General features: G+C 39.0%; 2 protein-coding genes across 8 annotated transcripts in view; one reads left to right on the top strand and one right to left on the bottom strand.

The window, feature by feature from the left end:
* The window catches only part of mettl5 (methyltransferase 5, N6-adenosine), a 33,410-nt gene extending 24,873 nt beyond the window's left edge, over positions 1 to 8,537 (top strand). For 5 of the 6 annotated variants that reach the window (XM_073047266.1, XM_073047267.1, XM_073047264.1 and 2 more), the window contains 3 exons: positions 1,060 to 1,111; positions 2,135 to 2,184; positions 3,954 to 8,537. In XM_073047266.1, the coding sequence (XP_072903367.1) occupies positions 1,060 to 1,111; positions 2,135 to 2,184; positions 3,954 to 3,995 (144 nt within the window). In that variant the 3' untranslated portion in view covers positions 3,996 to 8,537. The remainder of the gene's footprint in view (positions 1 to 1,059; positions 1,112 to 2,134; positions 2,185 to 3,953) is intronic. The other variant, XM_073047269.1, reaches the window with a different exon arrangement.
* Positions 3,353 to 13,805, bottom strand: ssb (small RNA binding exonuclease protection factor La). Of its 2 annotated transcripts, none has more exons than XM_073047261.1 (12): positions 13,664 to 13,805; positions 11,138 to 11,213; positions 9,429 to 9,532; positions 9,185 to 9,356; positions 8,528 to 8,635; positions 8,327 to 8,427; positions 6,464 to 6,523; positions 5,965 to 6,004; positions 5,265 to 5,405; positions 5,004 to 5,190; positions 4,779 to 4,907; positions 3,353 to 4,201 (listed from the first exon to the last, which is right to left on the bottom strand). In XM_073047261.1, exons 2-12 carry the CDS (start codon positions 11,201 to 11,203, stop codon positions 4,101 to 4,103), a joined length of 1,209 nt encoding a protein of 402 aa, XP_072903362.1. In that variant the 5' UTR covers positions 11,204 to 11,213; positions 13,664 to 13,805; the 3' UTR covers positions 3,353 to 4,100. The 2 variants fall into 2 exon arrangements, with proteins under 2 accessions (XP_072903362.1, XP_072903363.1); XM_073047262.1 differs by having other exon boundaries at positions 13,656 to 13,759.
* Between the last annotated feature and the right edge of the window lie 6,180 nt (positions 13,806 to 19,985).

The raw sequence follows: 19,985 nt of genomic DNA, 5'->3' as shown, positions 1-19,985 counted from the left end.
TATCTACGTGGACTTTAGTAAAGCATCTGATAGGGTACTTCTTAGTAGGTTGATTCAGAAAATAAAGATGCATGGGATCCGGGGTGAATTGCAAGCTTGGATTCAGAATTGGCTTGCCCAAAGACAAAGAGAAGGAATGGAATTCAGGCTGGAGGTCTATGACCAGTAATATTCCATAAGGTTCAGTTTTGGGACCTCTGTGATATATATTGGTGATTTGGATGAAATTGTAAATAGGTGGATTAGCAAGCTTACTGGTAACAGCAAGATTGGTGTAGTTGTGGACAAACTATCAAAGACTACAGTGAGATATAGATCAGTTATGGACACAGGCAGATGGAGTTTAATCTGGGCAAGAGTCAGGTGCTGCATTCTGGGAGGTCAAATGAAAGTATGCAGTTAATGGTAGACCCCTTAATAGCATTGAGGTACAGAGGAATCTTGGGGTCAAGGTCCATAGTTCACTGAAAGTAGGTATGCAAGTGGATAAGCTGGTAAAGGAAGATGTACAGCATGCATATCTTAATTGGTAGGGATGTTGCAGCTATTAAAAAAAAACTTAATTTGGAGCATCACATACAGTTCTGATTGCCCCATTGGATGTGGAGAAGATCAGAAGAGGTTTACTAGGGAGGCTGCCTGGATTAGTGTGTATGAGCAAAATGGCAAGACCAACTTGGGTTATTCTCCCTAGAGCATCAGAAGCTAAGGGGAAACCTGACAAGAGCATTTTAAAATTATGAGAAGCATAGATAGGGTAGATAGTCAGAGTCTTTTCCCCAGCATTGAAATATTGAACACCAAAGGACATTTTTTAAGGTTTGAGGGGTGAAGTTTAGAGGCAACTTGATGGGCAGGATCTTTTTTTGGGCAGGGAGTGGGTTACCAGGGGTAGTTCACATAATACTATTGAAGCAGCACATTAGATTACCACCTTTGGGAATGACATATAAAGGGTAAAGTCATTGCTGGTAGTTGAGAAAAGCTGTTACACTTTTTGTTTATTAAAAAGTTATGTTTTTTTAAAGTGTGCCAGTTAAACATTAATTTCCTTTGTAGCATATTAAGAAGAAGGCTGATGAATGGAAAGTAAAGATGGAAGTAATTGCTGGTAAGTCCATTTACAAGATAAATACATTTTCACTACTGCAACTGTGGTTCATAAAGACTGGATTCCAGTTAATTGGGGTAGCCGGTTACTTGGAACAACTCTTAAAGAAAATAACAATTTCTGATTAATATTGTGATTGTAACTGTTTATTAACTAAATACTGGTGTGTACATATCTGAGGATTTCAAAATATCATCCAATATCAAGAGTTCTTCTCACAACATTATCAGGCACCAAGATAGCATGTGATGTTTCTTGTATACACATTACACTGCTCTCAGGTTGATTAAAAAACATTCACTGCTAGATTTGATAGTAAAGATTATTATTTATCTTTTTATTATGGGAATTTAAATTGAGAGGCAATACTACATGCTGTGTGCCAACAAAATATTGTGCATGCTATCTTGGGCACACGTGCCATAGGTTCCCCAACACGCATCTTTCTTCTTCAATATATTGATTTGGCCTCTACATCATTCTACACTAGGGAATTAAATTTCACCACCTTCTGAAGTCTTGTATCTTATCCACATTTCCAGAAAGTTTGCATGTCTAGTTCTAGATCCTTAGGCAGGGAAACATCCTCCTGCATCCATTTGGGCAGCTATGTTAAAGGTTTGCACATTTCAATTAAATCTCCTTTTAAATTATCATTACACAACACACACTAAATGCTGAAGGAACTCAGGGCAGGCAGCATCTATAGAAATGTAGACAGTTGATATTTTGGGCCATTCTCAGGAACAAGGGGAAATATGCCAGAATATAAAAAGGTGGTGGAGGGGAAGGTGATAGGTGAATACAGGTGGAGTGGGAAAGATCAAGGGCTGAAGAAGGAATCTGATAGGAAAGTGAACAGGAGAAAGGGAAGGAGAGACCCAGGGAGAATAAGCAGGTGAGAAGAGGTACTCAGGCTTTCTTTGTATAGACCAAAACTGCACATATTTCATCATGGCCCTTCTGCAATGTTTCCGTTAAACCGTGTATCAAAGCTGAAATCTGTTACTTTTTATTTAACAGAACTTAGGTATGACTTGCCAGCATCATATAAATTCCACAAGAGGAAATCAGTAAGTAGAATCTATATTAATTGCTAGTTTTATTAAAAGTTATCAAGTAATGATTTCAATGAGATGTAGGTGGCATGATTAGCAATGTCTACAGATGACACCAGAATTGATGAAGAATGTTGTCCAAGGTCACAATGTAATATTGATCAACAGAAAGTGAACTAAAAAAAGTCAGATGGAATGTAACTTTGGCAAGTGATGTGTTTTTGGAAATTAAAGCAGGGCAGGGCATACAAATTTAATGGCAAGGCCCTCAGCTGAATTATAGACCAGAGACCTAGGGATACAAATACAGAGCTGCCATTGTGAAGGCATTTGACATGCTTTGAATTCCACCCCATGTCAGAGAGGGTGACAGGCCCACATTCAGATTGTGCCTAATTTGCCAGGCCTATGCTTTCCCAGCTGAGTGATCACAGCATTTAAACCATAAGGCATTGGAGCAGAATTAGGCCATTCAGCCCAAGTCTGTTCCACTATGACTAATTTATAATTCCCCTCAACCCCATAATCTTTGATGCCCTTACTTTAAATATACCTAATGACTTGGCCTCCATAGCCATTGGTGACAATGAATTCTACAGCTTCACCATCCTAAGAGAAATTTTTCATTTGTTATAAAGGGACATCCTAATATTTTGAGACTGTGCCTTCTGGTTCTAGCCTCCCCTATTACAGGAAACATCCTCTCCATATCCACTCTGACTAGGCCTTTCAACATTCAATGGGTTTCAGTAAGATCACCCCATTAGTACAAAGGTGGTAGAATGGTGTAAAACATTGGTTAAACTACACATGGAGTATTGTGATTAACCCAGAGTGTGCAGACCACTCAGAAGAACTTTGCCTGGATAGGCCAGGACTGTTTTCCCTGGCATGGGAAAGACTTGAGGGCAATTTTAGAGATTTTTAAAATCATGAAGGGCAGTATTCTCCTCTGTCTAGGGGGAGTCTGAAATCAGGACAGCATAGAAGAGAAATTAAAGGGGATCCGAGGGCAGTTTCTTCCCAGAATGGTGGGTATAAGGCACAAGCTGCCATCTATGACAGAGGAAGCAATCATCATATTTGAGACATTTGGACAGATACAAGGATATGAAAGATTTTGATTAAAACAGGCAGCCTAGATTAATTGACCTGAAAGGCTGATTCCTTGTCATATCAGGAGTTCTAAATCAATAAATGAAATTTTAATTTTAGATCCAAGCACACATTTCAAGGAACTCAAAGTACAAAAGTTGTTACAATTTCTAGATTGATAATTACCCTCATTTTCAACCTTCCCTCAAATTTAGCAACAAATTCTCAAAGCAATTTGCAAATTATCAAACTATTTGGGTTGATGAAAATTACCATGGTTTTATTCAACTTGGTTTCTTAATCTAATGTACTAACAACAGTGCACAACTATTTGCAATTCCTACCCATTCCAAAGCATAAAGATTTAATACACATTTAGATTGTGTTTCGTTGTCCATTTTTGATCCAATTAAAGATGGTAGATAAAACTACAGATTGGTATCAAATCCATTGCATGTGCCGAGGCTGAGACTTGCATACTAGCAGTATTGTATTTTTATAAATAAAAATGTTAATCTTTACTACTTGAATTACACAATATTTAGTTCCCACCATATATCCATATAGGAAACTAATATTGCATTACACCAAAATATATGTTTTAACAAAGTTTTTATAAAAACATCCACACTTAAGCATGCAATTAAGGCATCTTCAAATTTACAGCAGTGCACTTGTTTAAATTGCAGATTGACATTGAAGTGGACTTCATTCGGTTCTCAGCTAAATAAATCCATTGAAGAGATGCAATGTCGAGGCTGTCTGAATTAAACAGTGAAGACTCCTTGGATGGGACATGTGCTCAACTTGTTCTTTTTATACAACACAAAACAATCTCATTGATCACTAGATTCATTTTCTGTTTTTGGTTGTTTTGCTGCAGGTTCATTCACAGATTCAGTTTCTTCAAGTGTTCGCTTCTTTGGACTTGTAGCTGCTAAATTAGATGGAGGAGTTTGATTAGTTTAAAACAGATTTGCAGTAGAGAACAAGTATTTTAAACTGGACCGATAACTCAAATTGTACTTGGGGTAAAAATATCCTGATCTTTATAAAGTATCAGGGTCATGTTCTTACAATTAACTTTCAATGTCGTCCCAATAGAAACTCAAGTTTGCTCATATTTAAGAACAGGAGCATATTTACTGAGTAAAATGCATTAGTAATATATGATGTGGAACTTCCCACAAGTACATTAAATATTTTGCAGGGTGATACTAAATAACCAAAATATTCTGATAGAAGCAGATGCTTTTTCTATCTGCATTGCTAAGATCTGGACTGTTGGGAAGCTGCACATTTAACAGACGAGCCTGCTCAACCTGTCGTGTGCAACATAATTCTTCAATTGGCAGGTTAACAATTTAGTTGTCAATACATTGAAGATGAATAGAGATATTAATTTCCTAAGATTGCAATGCAATTCTTACTCTGATTGGGCATGTGCATTCACCACATTAATAGTTCCAAATGCTGGTTTAACTATCACTTACAGTTCAAGTTTGTCAACTTACCAGCCTCTCCAGTTTCCTGCGCTTCGTCACTGTCTTCATCCTCAAATGTTGTTTTCTTGCCTTGAAACTGAACCCTTTGTGGTCCACAGCCTCCTTTACTACTTCTTCCTTTACCCCGACCTTTTCGCGCTGCACAGTATATTTGCAAAATAAAGCAGCATTTTGAGTATTATGATATTAAGTTGCAAAGTAAAGCAGGTGACAACCCCAGTTATAAAGCTTTACCTTTGGCTCTATGTCTGTTCAGAGATTCCTGTTGGTCTTCTAATATCTTCTTTAAAATTGACTTTTCCTCTTCACCATCAACCGTTTCCCAAGTCACTTCTTTGTCTCTCAAAAGCAATTTTCCATCATGAGCTGCTTTTGCCTTTTCAAGTATTTCTTTTGCATTTGTTTTGAAAAGGATATTTCCCTAAATCCAAAATGAATCTTTATAGGATATATAAAAAAAACTTAATTTTTGAAATTATTAAAACAAAAATTTACCTCTTTAGCACCCCTTATAAAATCTATCCACTGTATTTCACCATGAGTGGAGAATATTTCATGAATATCTTCCCTGCATGTCTGATCGGTCAAATCACCAGCAAACTTCAGCAAGCACCCAGTTCTTTCTTCAAAAGATTTCTTTAAAAATAAATTCAGAAGTTTTCTTTAAAAAGCAGCAACATGTTATGATCTTCATCCCATTGTCTCTTCCAAGCATAACTCCAGATTTTGATACTTCAACTCTGACATTATGCACATTCCTGTATTTTTTCCTCCATCATTGGTGGGATGCACCCAGCTATCTGAGCATTAGAATTCACATTCTTTTAATATATTCCTCAAAACTTTGCTCTGCATTAAAACTTGTAACTTCGGTAGCTCTAAAACACTTGTGCTGTAATTGCACCTCTTAACATATCCCATTGAAATCAGCTGGATGTGGCTTTACTAAACACTGTAGCAACTCGCTCCAACTAGGAAAACAACTTCATTGTATTGAAAATTTCAGGTAAAACTTTTCCACTGTTTAAGCTTTTTGACTAATTCAAGCTATCCTACAGTTCAAGGCAGCTTGATATAGTCAAATGCCTAATAAGTGGAAAATTTTCCTGGCACTCAATTTATTAGTAATTCAAAACTGTTTCCAACATCCTTTCTAAATGTGTTAGTGAAGGCAAGCGAGGTTTTGTGTACTTACCTTGCCCAGCACATCTTCAGTATTTTTCTGTTCTTTATCACTAAGATAAAACAATACCAATTTCAACCAAGGGAATTTGCATAACAAGGATAATTCAGATATTTTGGCAAACCTACTATGTTAAACAATGGATTATTGTCAGTCAAATCTTTAATGTGAGAAGAGGAAAACAAATGTAATAATTCCCTGCAATTTTTTCACCACTTAAATTTGAAAAAAAAAGGAAAACTAAAATATGTTCAAACTAGATGCAGTGCTTTCAGTTTTCCAAGACAAAAGGATACAGATTAACTGCCAATAGGTAGATTTGACTTAATTATTAAATTAAAGTTTTAAATTTAAATTAAATTTAATTTCTAAAAATATTTCTTGAAACTAAATTGCATAATCATCCCATTTTTTGCAGCCTTCCCCCCCCCACATCAATTTAAAGATGCAATTACAAGCTACTCAGTAACAAAATAGGAATAGTATATAATTAGTTGTTGAATTTACTTACATTTTAGATTTTGCTTTATGCTGCTTTCTGTCTTCGGCTTTTTTCTGAAAATAAGCATCTCTTTAAGAAGAAAAATAAACATTCTTAAATTCATTAAAATGCTAAATTCTGATCTTGTAGATGTACTTATTTGAAAAGCCCCACTGAATTTAAATAGCTGTAATAGGGTAATAGTAAATTAATGATAGATAGATAGATGATAGATAGATACTTTATTCATCCCCATGGGGAAATTCAACATTTTTTCCAATGTCCCATACACTTATTGTAGCAAAACTAATTACATACAATACTTAACTCAGTATAAATGATATGCATCTAAAATCACCCTCTCAAAAAGCATTAATAATAGCTTTTTAAAAGTTCTTAAGTAGTTTACTTAAATACATTGAGTCCTAACCCCGGCACTTTAACATATCTTACTCCTGGCGGTTGAATTGTAAAGCCGAATGGCATTGGGGAGTATTGATCTCTTCATCCTGTCTGAGGAGCATTGCATCGATAGCAACCTGTCGCTGAAACTGCTTCTGTCTCTGGATGGTGCTATGTAGAGGATGTTCAGGGTTTTCCATAATTGACCGTAGCCTACTCAGCGCCCTTCGCTCTGCTACCGATGTTATACTGTCCAGTACTTTGCCCACGACAGAGCCTGCCTTCCTTACCAGCTTATTAAGACGTGAGGCGTCCCTCTTCTTAATGCTGCCTCCCCAACACGCCACCAAAGAAGAGGGCGCTCTCCACAACTGACCTATAGAACATCTTCAGCATCTCACTACAAACATTGAATGACGCCAACCTTCTAAGGAAGTACAGTCGACTCTGTGCCTTCCTGCACAAGGCATCTGTGTTGGCAGTCCAGTCTAGCTTCTCGTCTAACTGTACTCCCAGATACTTGTAGGTCTTAACCTGCTCCACACATTCTCCATTAATGATCACTGGCTCCATATGAAGTCCACCACCATCTCCTTGGTCTTGGTGATATTGAGATGCAGGTAGTTTGAGTTGCACCATATCACAAAGTCCTGTATCAGTTTCCTATACTCTTCCTCCTGTCCATTCCTGACACACCCCACTATGGCCGTGTCATCAGCGAACTTCTGCACATGGCAGGACTCCGAGTTATATTGGAAGTCTGATGTGTACAGGGTGAACAGGATCGGAGAGAGCACGGTCCCCTGCGGCGCTCCTGCGCTGCTGACCACCGTGTCAGACCTACAGTCTCCCAACCGCACATACTGAGGTCTCTCTGTCAAGTAGTCCACTATCCAATCCACCATGTGAGAGTCTACTCCCATCTCCGTTAGTTTGTGCCTTAAGATCTTGGGCTGGATGGTGTTAAAGGCACTAGAGAAGTCCAGGAATGTAATCCTCACAGCACCACTGACCCCATCCAGGTGAGAGAGGGATTTGTGCAGCAAATACGTGATAGCATCCTCCACTCCCACCTTCTCCTTATACGCAAACTGAAGAGGATCCCGGGCGTGCCTGGTTTGTGGCCTCAGATTCTGTATTATCAGCCGCTATAAAATGGGTTTTATAACAACAAAAAATGCCCGTTTCTTAGCACCTCTGAACAAAGATATTTGAAAACAGTAATGCTGACAGCAGCACAATCTGGCCTTTGACTCGAATGGAAATTTAATCTCAAATTAAATCCTCTCCTCCTATGTGCCCCCACTACGTTGAACAAAATCAAAAAGGATGGAATATTTTCTGCATTATGAGATCATGCCTACTTTCAGAATTAAACGCGAGCACTGCTTTCAACCATCTCCTGTGTGCCCCCACCCCGAATTTACATAAGTAGAACTTGTATTCTCATTCAGACATTCTCCTATCACTTTATCAAAACTTTTGACTTACTTGAAAAGTACAATCATTTCAGTTTCTTTATACTTCCACCCTGGAGCTTCTACAAATTTTGTAGCCGAATCTAGACTGTCAAAGACGACAAATACCGATCCCTGTTGCAAAACAGTGGGAATAACTAAGTTAATTTTGTCATTTCCTGGCTTTGGATATTTTTGAAGGTGAAGGAGGGAAGAAGGGGAGATAAATACAGACCTTAAACTGCTTCTGCAATGTTCTTCTCATTTGTATATTTTCCACAGGTCCATTTTCATCAAACCAGTCCTTAATCTCATCAAGTGTTGCACTTGTAGGAAAGCCTTTCTGTTTAAAATGTTTAAAAGGTTAACCTTTTGGTAAAGACACAAGAATGTATTTTTTTAAACAAATGCATTTCAAATTCAAGAGGTTTCCTCTCAAAATTAAAATATTCATTATATTTGTGAAAGACTAACATTTACACCAACAATAAACGAAACCCATCAATGAAAGTTGCCACGAATTAGGTAAAATACTTTCAAGTAAGCCATTCGAGCAAATTACAAAATTATTTTGTCATGCACCCATTGGTGGCACATTTCAAATCTGTAATTAATTAGAACAAAAACATCCTCCTCACCTCCAGCTACACAGATAACATCCACCGAGTGATACCAACACTAAAATCAGACGGCCAGACTCTGAATGGAGACACTGACATAACAGACAACAGCTCTAAACATTTAGTTATTTCCAAATTTCATAATGCACTTAAGGTTTGTACTCTCAACATTATCTTTTTTCCCCAAAAGTTACTTTTCCGTTGAGTATAATTCATGATTAAAATTATAATCGTGTACTTTTAACAAAGTTAGATTCATCAGGAATACTTACGACATAGACAGATCTGGCTTTAATAGAGTTTTTATACTCCTCAAATTCAGGAAGAGGCTTGTTAGGAGAACGGCGGATTTTGGATTTGTCCTCACTGATTTCTAAAAGTCCACTTTTGGATTTCTTGAGACCTTCTACTATTACAGTGAAATCTGTTGTTAGACGACTTAACCTGCAAGACATTTTCAAGATTCAGAGATAATTTACATCACTACTTGCTTTAGCCAACTGCAATTTTCCTTACCTGTTAAACTTAATCATGGTTTCTAGGGGTATCCAGCCATCATCCAACTTGATCTGTTCTTTGAGAAATTTATCTCTTGGCAAATTGTGATCGCCAAAGTAATACTGCGCAAACACAAAGTACAAAAACCATCAAAATGCACTTCCTAGGAAAAGTTGCTGCCCCATCTGCTACCCAAATAAAACCATGACCAGCTTAAAATTTCAAGTACTAAAGTTTTAAATCTTTAACCCCAAGAAATGTAATTGTGACCCATGAACAGCATCACAGGCATTTACTGAGAAAAATCAATTAAAAATATAATTAGAAAACTTTGACGCTAACACTATGGAATTGTTAAGAATTTACAGCAACAGGTTGTAAACTAAAACCAAATCCGCATTCAACCCATCCTTAAGCACAAGTAGAAGTAGAATTCCATGTAATTCTCTAACCTAAAGGGAATTCACCGCAACAAGAAAATGAAATTTCTCATTTGCACGTCTGATCTGAACCCGTGGCAGAATCAAATATTTCACCCAAGAAACAACTGACTTGTTACAAGCAGTGAAAAGTATTGGAAAAAATTACAAAATTCTTCCTCCATTACTCAGAAACAGAAAAGTTTAAGACTTCTGAAGTAGATTTGCCACATAGTAACTTTTGGGAAACTTAAATAAAAAGTTTTGGAAATAACATTCAATAGGTCTTCAACTGCTTTTCTCTTCACAGATGCAGACTGGCTTGTCAAATGTTTTCAGCATTTTCTGACTCGTTTTGAAATGGCCATTGGTTTCTTCACATGTTGTTCAACAACACCCCCCCCCCCCCAGGCAACTTGGCACACCTACTGGATAATTTTGATGCAAATTTAAAGTGCCTTCTACCAGATAAGCCTTTAAAGATGATATTCGGACAGGCCATAATCAAATAAATTAAAAGCACACAAAATAATAAAACAATATTAGGAAGACAGATTAAGGCTTTATGTTTAGGGATTCTGTTTAACTAACATATGCAGATTTAGTTAAGTGGGCTGGGAATGAACATTTTTTATACTTGTTAAGATACAGAACAAAAATGTGGAAGACAGCAGAATCACACAAAGTTCAGGTAGATAATGGAGAATGGATAAACACAGCAAATAAACTGATGGGGACACCAATGTCAGTGGACAAATTAGTCATGACGAGGGATGAAGATTAGGACAGAAGAATTGGTTTCAACTCAATCTTCAAAGGAAGTTTGAAAAGAAATACAGCATGTTTGATACTGAGAACATCACACGTGAACTGACCATTGGAACAAAACAAAATCAAGATGATATATCAATAGGGGCCTTGGTCTGGATCAGCAACACAAACCCAGGACCTGCACATGAAAGAGGACACCCTAGGTATGGAAGTCAACACAAGCTGACAGCCCAATAAATACTATAGCCTACATCACTTGTTTTCTGCTACAGTGTACTGAGGTTCTAGTAACAAGGAGAGCGAAAAGCAAAATGAGCAGAGTAGATAGGAAGCTAACTCATGATAGCTGAAGAGCAGCTACATATTTACCCAGCCAAATTACAAACGAGAATCTGCAGAACTTAAGCTTGAGAAAACCAATTTTTTTTCTTAAAGTTTCTAAATTGAAAAAAAATCAATGAAATTTCTATCCAATATCAAACTTAAGTCACCCTTTATTCACATCAAATCATCCAAATGCATTTCAGTATTACGTACTTCAATCTGTTCACATATTTTCTTCTCAAGGGGAGTCATTTCTTGTGCCACTCCATTTTCTGCCATTTTGGCAAACCTGTACAACATAAAATGCATAATGCAAGAGATTCAAGATTAATGTCATTTCCAGTACACAAGTGTAAATAAACTAAATAATTTACTCCAGATCTGATGCAGCACAAATAAAGACACAAGATAGCTTACATAGATTGGTTGCATGTCTACAAAGTGACACAAGGCACACTGTACACAACATGACTGACAGGAAATTTACTTATTTACTGAGATACAGCATGGAATCGGCCTTTCTGGCCCTTTGAGCCATGCCGCCCAGCAACCCCAGATTTAACCCTAGTCTAACCACAGGACGGTTTACAATGACCAATTAACCTACCAACCAGTACATCTTTGGACTGTGAGAGGAAACCCATGCAAACCCCTTACAGACAGCAGCAGGTATTGAACCTGGGTCACTGGAACTGTAAAGTGTTGTGCGAACCACCACATTACCATACTGCAAGTATTGGTGATTGGGGGGAGGGTTAGTGGGTGGAGGCGTGGATCAGCCATATTGCTCGAGTCTACTGGTCCTAGTAGCCGCTTCCCTGATTGGAGTAGGACAGTCCATGTGCAGGGTAGGCGGGTGGTTCAAATTAAAGATTAAGCAATTTCCAATCAAATAACATGTTCCTTCACAGTGACTTGATTTTAGTATACACTTAGGAAATTATGTGTCATCAAAGTGCCTAATTGTGCCTAGATAGTTAACCATTGTGCATGTAAAGTGACATTAATATTTAATATGAATAATTACACATTAAAATATTTGTACTTATGTAAGGGTTTCAGAACTTCAGGCAGGCCAAACTGCTTTGCAGCAAAAACTGAACTACCATACTGAAGTTAGTAACTCCAGTGGTTGGCTAACCATCACAAAATAAATACCGGTACAATCCATTTCTGACAATTCGGTCAGGATATGTAAAACAATAATTGCTTTATTAAACAATAATTTGACGGCCACAGCTGATTTTAATTACATCAAATTTGTGTCCAAGCATGCCATTTGGTACCCTTGAGTAGCCGGCATTCCTAAATAGAAACCAAGATTACTAAACTGGATTTCCATCAGGATTTGCTCTTCCTGTATTTTAAAATTAGACATTAACAGGGCATAATTTTAAGGTGCTAGGAAGTAGGTACAAGAGGAGACAGGGGTAAGTTTTTTTTAAAAACGCAGAGTGGTAAGTGTGTGGAATGAGCTGCCGGTGGTGAAGGCAGAAACGATAGGGTCTTTTAGGAGAGTCCTGGATAGGTACATGGAGCTTAGAAAAACAGGGCTATTGGTAAGCCTAGGTGGTTATAAGGTAAGGACATGTTTGGCACAGTTTTGTGGACTGAAGGGTCTGTATTGTGCTGTAGGCTTTCTAATGTTTCTAACTTATGCTTACAATTTTCTTAAAATTCTCCTACATCCAAGAACCATTGTCCTCTGACAGAGGTGCAGTAAATAGTTCTCCCCTCAAAACCAGCATGATTAAGCGTTAAGATGGTTCAACCTATACAGTACACCTATAGCGTAATGTCAAATTCAAATATGAAATCACTTCTAACTAAGCAAAATCTATTTTGACACTGGCAATTGTATACTGGAAAGGAAAGTAAATTGGAATTAAAAATTCATAAATTAGCCCCATAATCGACTCATGACCATGTTCAATCTGGTGGCAAATATTTCGAAACAAATCTCAATGGCTCATAGGCAAAGACTCTGGATGCTGGTGATCTGAAGATATAATCGATTATCCTTGAGTCTTAATGACTTTTGTTCCTCAGCACAAATACAGCCCAACCATTTCCGTGGATTTAGTGCAGTATAGGTGTTAAGATGCCAAGCGTCTTTCCCCTCCTTAAGGAAAACATCATTTGCTAAGCTTCAAGATGTATTAAAACCGAAGTCCAAACGATGGCTTCCAACATTAACATTAGAAATACTATGTTATTAGGAAATTATATTCTGCTTTTCCTTGCGTAAGAAAAAAGGGCTTCGAGGCCTGTTGAATCATACCGTAACTGCGAACAGAACTGATGCAAATGTGTATTTATTCCTGATTAAACACGTAGACCTAATTTACAATCTAGATTCAATGAAAATCCCGTTCTGAAAAGTGTCGTAAACGGACACTGAAAATGAAATTCAGTCCGCTCCATTGACCATGCTCCGCTCCGCCGAGCCACGGCCGCGCAACCACGCGGTCACCAGGCTGCCTGTAGGCATGGAGATCACTGAGCTGAGCCGGCCACCCCAACCGGGCAGCCCTTACCAGCCATCCGCGCACCAACGCCGGGGACGGAGCTGGACTGACCCACCAGCCCAGCACTGACCAGCACACGCCGAAAAAAAGGGCTGCAAGAGACTCGCGACGGGAGGCACAGGACCTCCCTCTTTTCACCCCACCCATGCCTCCTGTACACAAAGACCCACGCCGCGGCCTGCAGAAAGCTTCATCGGCATTACCTCCCTACCTGGGGCAACAATCCGCCGGAGCCGCCGCGCAAACCCAGCAGCCCCTCGACCGCCGCTACTTAAAGCCTCCACCGACTCGCTCACGCTTGCACACTGCGTCTTGACGCAATCACGGCGCCGGCAATGAACCCCGGGATTGCGCAGGCGCCCAGAGTCACAGCTGGGGGATGTCCTTCAGTCACGTTACCTTCCTCTCACTTTCTGGACTCCGTCATCAATGGGTGATTTCCGTTGTGTGTGTAAAGGTTCCACAGGGCAATCCAGCATCATAAACCAAAGACTGAACAGTCCCAACATAGAACTGTACAACTAACAGAAAACAACAAAAGCGAAGGGAAACTAAATTCAAAATGATGTCATTATTAGCAGTGTTCACTTTTCCTTAAATTTGCCCATCAGTGCAAAGCAGCATCCGTCATCAAGGACCTCCACCATCCTCTCCATGCTCTCTTCAGGAAGAAGGTAAAGGAGCCTTAGGTAAGTCGTTCAGGAGCAGTTATTACACTTCAACCGTCAGGCTCCTAAACCAGTGTGGACATCTTCACTCACCACAAAACTAAACTCTCAAGGACTCTACAACTTACGTTCTCAGTTTTATTTATTATTACTTCTTTTTGGATTTGCACTATTTGCATATAGTTTTTCATTGATACTATTGTACTTCTTCTGTTCTACTGTGAATGCCTGCAAGAAAGCGAATCTCAGGAAAATTGGTGATCTATATATATTTTGATAATAAATTTACTTGGAACTTTGAGTGTGAGAACTTCAAGCACACTGAATAACACCACATTCAAGAGAAAACAATTTTTTTTTATTATTTTCATACAGTGCAAGCATGTTTTTTTTTCTCTAGAGCCATCTGCTGGCATAGACAAGATTTCAGAAGTCCAGAGCTGGATGAATTAGACAGAGGCCCACATGATTTAAGGCCTCCATTTTCCTAGGCTAAGCCAACTGCAAAGCTAATATATTAATAATTACCAATATTATCTGATTTCATTGGCATTGATTGAACTATATAAATAAACAAGATATGCATTTAGACAGCTTCATTCACAAGAAGCAGTTTTGGACAACGCAAGCTGGGAGAAGAAAGCTGTTAGAAGACTATTGTCCCTTTGTCTGAGAAGACGGGCTCTTGACCTCACAATCTTTGTCATGGTCCTTATTGTCTGCCTACATTGCACTTTTTTTTAACAGTAATGCTTTATTCTGCATTTTCTTTGCACTACCTCAATACTGATGTGATGAAATGATCATATGTAAAACAAAGTTTTTCACTGTACATTTGACAATAACAAACCAATTTAACATCCTTCATCAGACAGTAACTTGCTTCAAGGAGAGCTCTCAAAGCTGAAAACAAAAAGAGAAGGGATGAAAGGAGTAAACCGCCTTGTCATACATCTTTTGCACATTGGTTGTTTGCCCATCATTGTAGTTTTTCACTGATTCCATTGAATTTCTTTGTACCTACTGTGAATGCTCACAAGGAAATGAATCTCAGGGTAGTATAAGGCAACATAAATTTACTTTGAATTTTGGTGACATTGATGCAATTTCAAAAAAGGCACACCAGCAGCCATACTTAATTAGGAATTTTTCACTTTTATCTTTATAACCGATATAGTTTTATTATTCATTTGTTTGCTTCACCCACATTCTCTATAGGTCTATATGTATTGCAGGGTTTTCTTTCAATTTCTATGATTCTGCGAGCTTTTCTGTTCATTCTGTCCCTTTGGACTTCTTATACTTTCTAAAGTCTTAGCCTTTTCAGATTTTCAGAAATTGGATTTACTTTTTGAAATAACATGCTTAATGCTCACATTTTGAAGATTGCAATGTGGTTTTCAAAATGGAACACACAATTAGGTATCTTGAGAGATGTGTATTGGTTTTGTTTTAATAAAAACTATATAACACACTTGATTTTTAACATTATCCCCCAAGGAGAAAGAAAAAATAATTTTGCATACACCATTCAAGTGTCATATCTTAGCTAATGCATTTCATCAACGTAAGAAAATCCTATCAGAATTCCCAATACTACAGTCATTAAAATGAATTCAATTCTTTCAGGTACTTTTAAACACATTGCTTTTTGCCAATCCCCAGTTATCACTCTGAGCGCACACGTACAATCACACATTCTGATCAGTCATTTTTGCTCGTGAATTTTTACTCAGTATTGTTTGGTTTCAATTCATCAAGGATAAAGAAAGCTCTCGTCATCCATCCATTTGTGTGCACACCAAAATTATGTATCACAAGTCTCAACAGAAATCAATGAAGCTGCTTCAGTAATTTGTAAAGTATGTGAAAATGTTGAGATTCAATTTTGATGTTCTGTAGCATGAAAGTATGATTTTTTTCCTGATCTGAGGACTCAATTTTGGTTTGGAATGTTGTTGTTTTCTTCAATAGTGTGCATGATCTGTATTTTTTTCTCTTTGTCGTGCGCATCAAGTGTTGGTCTAGTATTTTATTATGCAACACACACAAAATGCTGGAGGAACTCAGCAGGCCAGGCAGCTTCTATGGAAAAAAAGTGCAGTTGACTTTTCGGGCCAAAACCCTTTTTTGCATTTTGTGTTGTTACGAAGGATGAGCAACTCTGATGGGCAGAAGGGTGCAAGGTTGCCCATGTCCCCCTCCCCTGGGAGAATTACAAACCGTTACTGTTACCACACTGTTCATGAGAGAGAGACACAGATAAGAGGAAAACAAGTTGGAACATCTGCTGCTGATAACACCGGGGGAGAGAGACCATATTATGACTCCTGTAAGACTCACGGCTCTGGAGAGGACTGTTTACTTGGTACTATTCTGTTCATTAAAATTCCTCAGTGGACAGCCAGAGTGGGCTGGTTTGATGGGCTAAGCCATTCAAAACTGATTGACACCTGAGACCCCGTGAGCAGGGATAAAAGTGAGGTCTGGGGAGACACCCCTCAGACACACCAGGAGACGCACCAAGAGACACACTAGTGAGTACTGTTTAAGGATTGGAACCCACGAGAAAGTGTGGGGCATTGGAGACCGAACGAAGGATCGGTCAATTTTAACTCACAGTGTTTATAGTGAGGCCGGTGGGGGCTTGTGTGTGTGTCCACCCTTGCCTGGGTGACGAGTCCACCATAGAAGAACGGTCTAGCTAAAGGACAGAGGGGTCATACCTGAATGGCCACAACAACACATCGATGGATCAGGATCGTAAAGAAAGATTTGCAAGACAATAGCTGTCACTGTTTGCTCGCTCTCTCTCTCTCTCTCTTTCTCTCCAACGGTTACAACAAAAGGACCAACAACTACCTCAGCCTGTATGAACTGAACTGAACTTTATACTCACATATGACAATTCCTGATCCCCTAGACAACGATAGAGCTTGTTTATTATTGATTATTATTATACCCACACTTTTAGGTTTAGTATTGCTAACGTGTATTATCTGTATATTTGCATTGTTGATATTGATCTGTATATTTTACTAATAAACACTGTTTTGAAAATAGTACCAGACTCCAACGGATACTTCTATTTTTGCTGGTAAGACTCCCAGTTACGGGGTATGTAACAAATTGGGGGCTCGTCTGGGATTTGATACCAAATTGGGGGGGCCAGTGAATTGGGCTATAAGTCCATTATTTGTTCTGGTTGAGTGGGTAACCAGACAAGAAACCAGCAAAGATGGATGTAGACGAATTTATACAAAACCCGACTTTGAAGGCACTAGAGGATGCCACAAAGACGGACTTGGTGAATATTGCGAAAGGTTTAAATATCACAGAGGTGAAGTCATCAATGAAAAAGTGGGACACACACCGGGCCATAGCCCAGTGTTATATATCTGAGCATGTGTTCACGCCGGGGGTATTGGAACTTATCCCTGAAAAGAAACCAGTTGTTGGGGTGGTTCAGTTAGAGTTGGAAAAATTAAGGTTGGATGCGGAGCAGAAGAAAAGGGAGTATGAGCTCCAGCTAAATGAGAAAGAGAAACAGAGGGAGCATGAACTTAGGTTAAAACAGCTGGAAGCAGAGGAGAAAGAGAAAGAGTGGCAACATGAGCTGGAAATAGAGAGGGTAAAGCAACAGGGAAAAGACCGAGAGGAGAAGTTTAATGTTAGTAAAGAGTTTAGGTTAGTATCTCCGTTCGAGGAGACAGATGTTGATAGTTACTTCTTGCATTTTGAAAAGGTGGCAGTGAATCAGAAGTGGCCCAGAGATCAGTGGGTGGCGTTATTACAAAGTGCATTAAAAAGTAAGGCTCAACAGGCATATGCGGCATTGTCCATGGACGAGTCTGCGGATTATGAGGAAGTAAAAGAGGCTATCCTTCAGTCCTATGAGTTGGTACCTGAGGCATATAGACAAAAGTTCAGAGATTTAAAGAAACTGTGGAATCAGACATATGCAGAGTTTGCCTATGAAAAGGGTGTGCTCTTGGATCGCTGGTGTGCTGCAGAAAAGGTGGAGGAGAATTTCCATCGTTTCAGAGAGTTAATTCTGATTGAGGAATTTAAAGGTTATGTTTCGGATAATATCCGGATGTATCTGAACGAGAAGCCGAATAAGTCTATATCGGAATTTGCCAGGTTCGCAGATGAATATGCCCTAACCGACAAGTCAAGGTTTTCCTCGAATAAGAGTTATCAGAAAGGCAGTAGGGATGGTAGAGAAAGTCCACTGGCTAAGGTAGAGAATAAGCCGGGAACTAGTGGAAAAGGTGAGGAGGAGGACAAGCAGGCTGGCAGAAAGGTTACTGGCTTGACCTGTTATAATTGTGGAAAGGTTGGTCATATTGCATCTAAGTGCTTTGCTCTGAAGAAGGAGACAAGAAAAGGGACAGAAGCTGTGCCTTTGCATGGGATCATTTTAAAATGTGACCTGGTATCTGGACCAGTCGAAGTAGGGGTGCGGTCAGAATTACCGAGAGATGGCGTGGATGTCCTTCTTGGTTATGATATAGCAGGTGGTGACGTGTGTTCAGCAGTGAAATTAACGAGCAAGCCTGTGAGGGCTGAGGACACGCCCCTGGAATCTAAGATCTATCCTGCATGCGCAATCACTCACAGCATGTTGAGAAAGGCGGCTGAGAAAGAGGACAGTTTAAATGAGTCCAGTGTTGATTTGGCTGAGACGTTTTTACCGACCCTGTACCAGGAAGGGTTAGGGGATGGTAAAGTGGAGAATAGGGAGGTGGAAGAGAGTAAAGGAGAGGAGGTAGACCTACCCTTAGCCAAGAGGGAATTTATAGAGGCACAGAGTAAAGATGAGAAACAGATAAGGCAGTTAGAAGGTCCAGGGTTGGACATGGATGATCTGTCTGGCTTGACAGAGCAGTTTGAAGTTCAAAAATTTAAATGTGTTCCCGATAATGATATAAAGGCAGTCCTAGATGAAAAGGATGCTGCTACCTTGAAGGTGTCTGCTGGGTTGGCAGATGAAGTTGTTTTAACCCGCAGGGTTGAGTTTACTCCGGATGGGAGTTGCCCAGAGAGTAACTGGGAGGATCAGGGGAACTTAGAATTTGGAAAAGGGACTGGTATGGAAAGCCTGGAAGAGGCAGATGTCCCGTCTGAGTGTGTTCAAGATGTGGATGCACGTGGTACTGAACCTAGTAATGAAACTCAGGGAAAGTCTGAGGTATCTGATTTAGTTGAAAAGGAATGCAGTCCTTTTGGGTCAGATGGACAGTTCAGTGAAGAAAGGGTTAACCTTGGTACCAGTGGAGAGTGAGAATTCTCAGTTGTCTGTGTTAGAAGGTGTGTTAAAAGTTAGTGAGGAGATGAAAGCTGGTGATGTGAATATTATTGAAGGAGAAGGGAAAAGTGTTGTTCCTAAATTGAATAAAGAAAATTTAAAGTCTGGATTGGTTTTAGAAGCAGTAACCAGGCTGAAGGAACAATGGCTTGTTAACAAGGTGCCTGTGAATCAATTACAGTTTGTTTTGGAAGTTAAAGGTAAACAACTTGCAGATGTTAAACTGAAAACTAATAGAATGAAGGGTCCTTAAGATAAAATTAATGACTTGCTCAAAAATAAAGAATTGTGTGGAAGTTCAGAAAATGGGCTAAGTTTGGAAAACATTGGTGATAAGATAATTCCTATGAAAGGAGTGTGTGTAAGCCTAATCCACACTGGTGAGCAAGCTAACCACGTGAGAGTTAAATGGAAAAGGAGCAAAGGTTGGCAAAATGCCACTTTGAATAATAGGATCTGGTTTTGAGGGAATTTGACAAAGCATGTAAAAAAAAAAGACCACTTCATGGAAGATTGACTGTTAAGTTTAAAAGTAAAATAGAGATTAGTATTTG

The sequence above is a fragment of the Hemitrygon akajei genome, chromosome 5 (assembly GCF_048418815.1).
Source record: "Hemitrygon akajei chromosome 5, sHemAka1.3, whole genome shotgun sequence".
Classification (NCBI taxonomy): Eukaryota; Metazoa; Chordata; class Chondrichthyes; order Myliobatiformes; family Dasyatidae; genus Hemitrygon; species Hemitrygon akajei.
The sequence above is the reverse complement of the archived record's forward strand: the minus strand, read 5'-3'. Positions and strand labels throughout refer to the sequence as shown.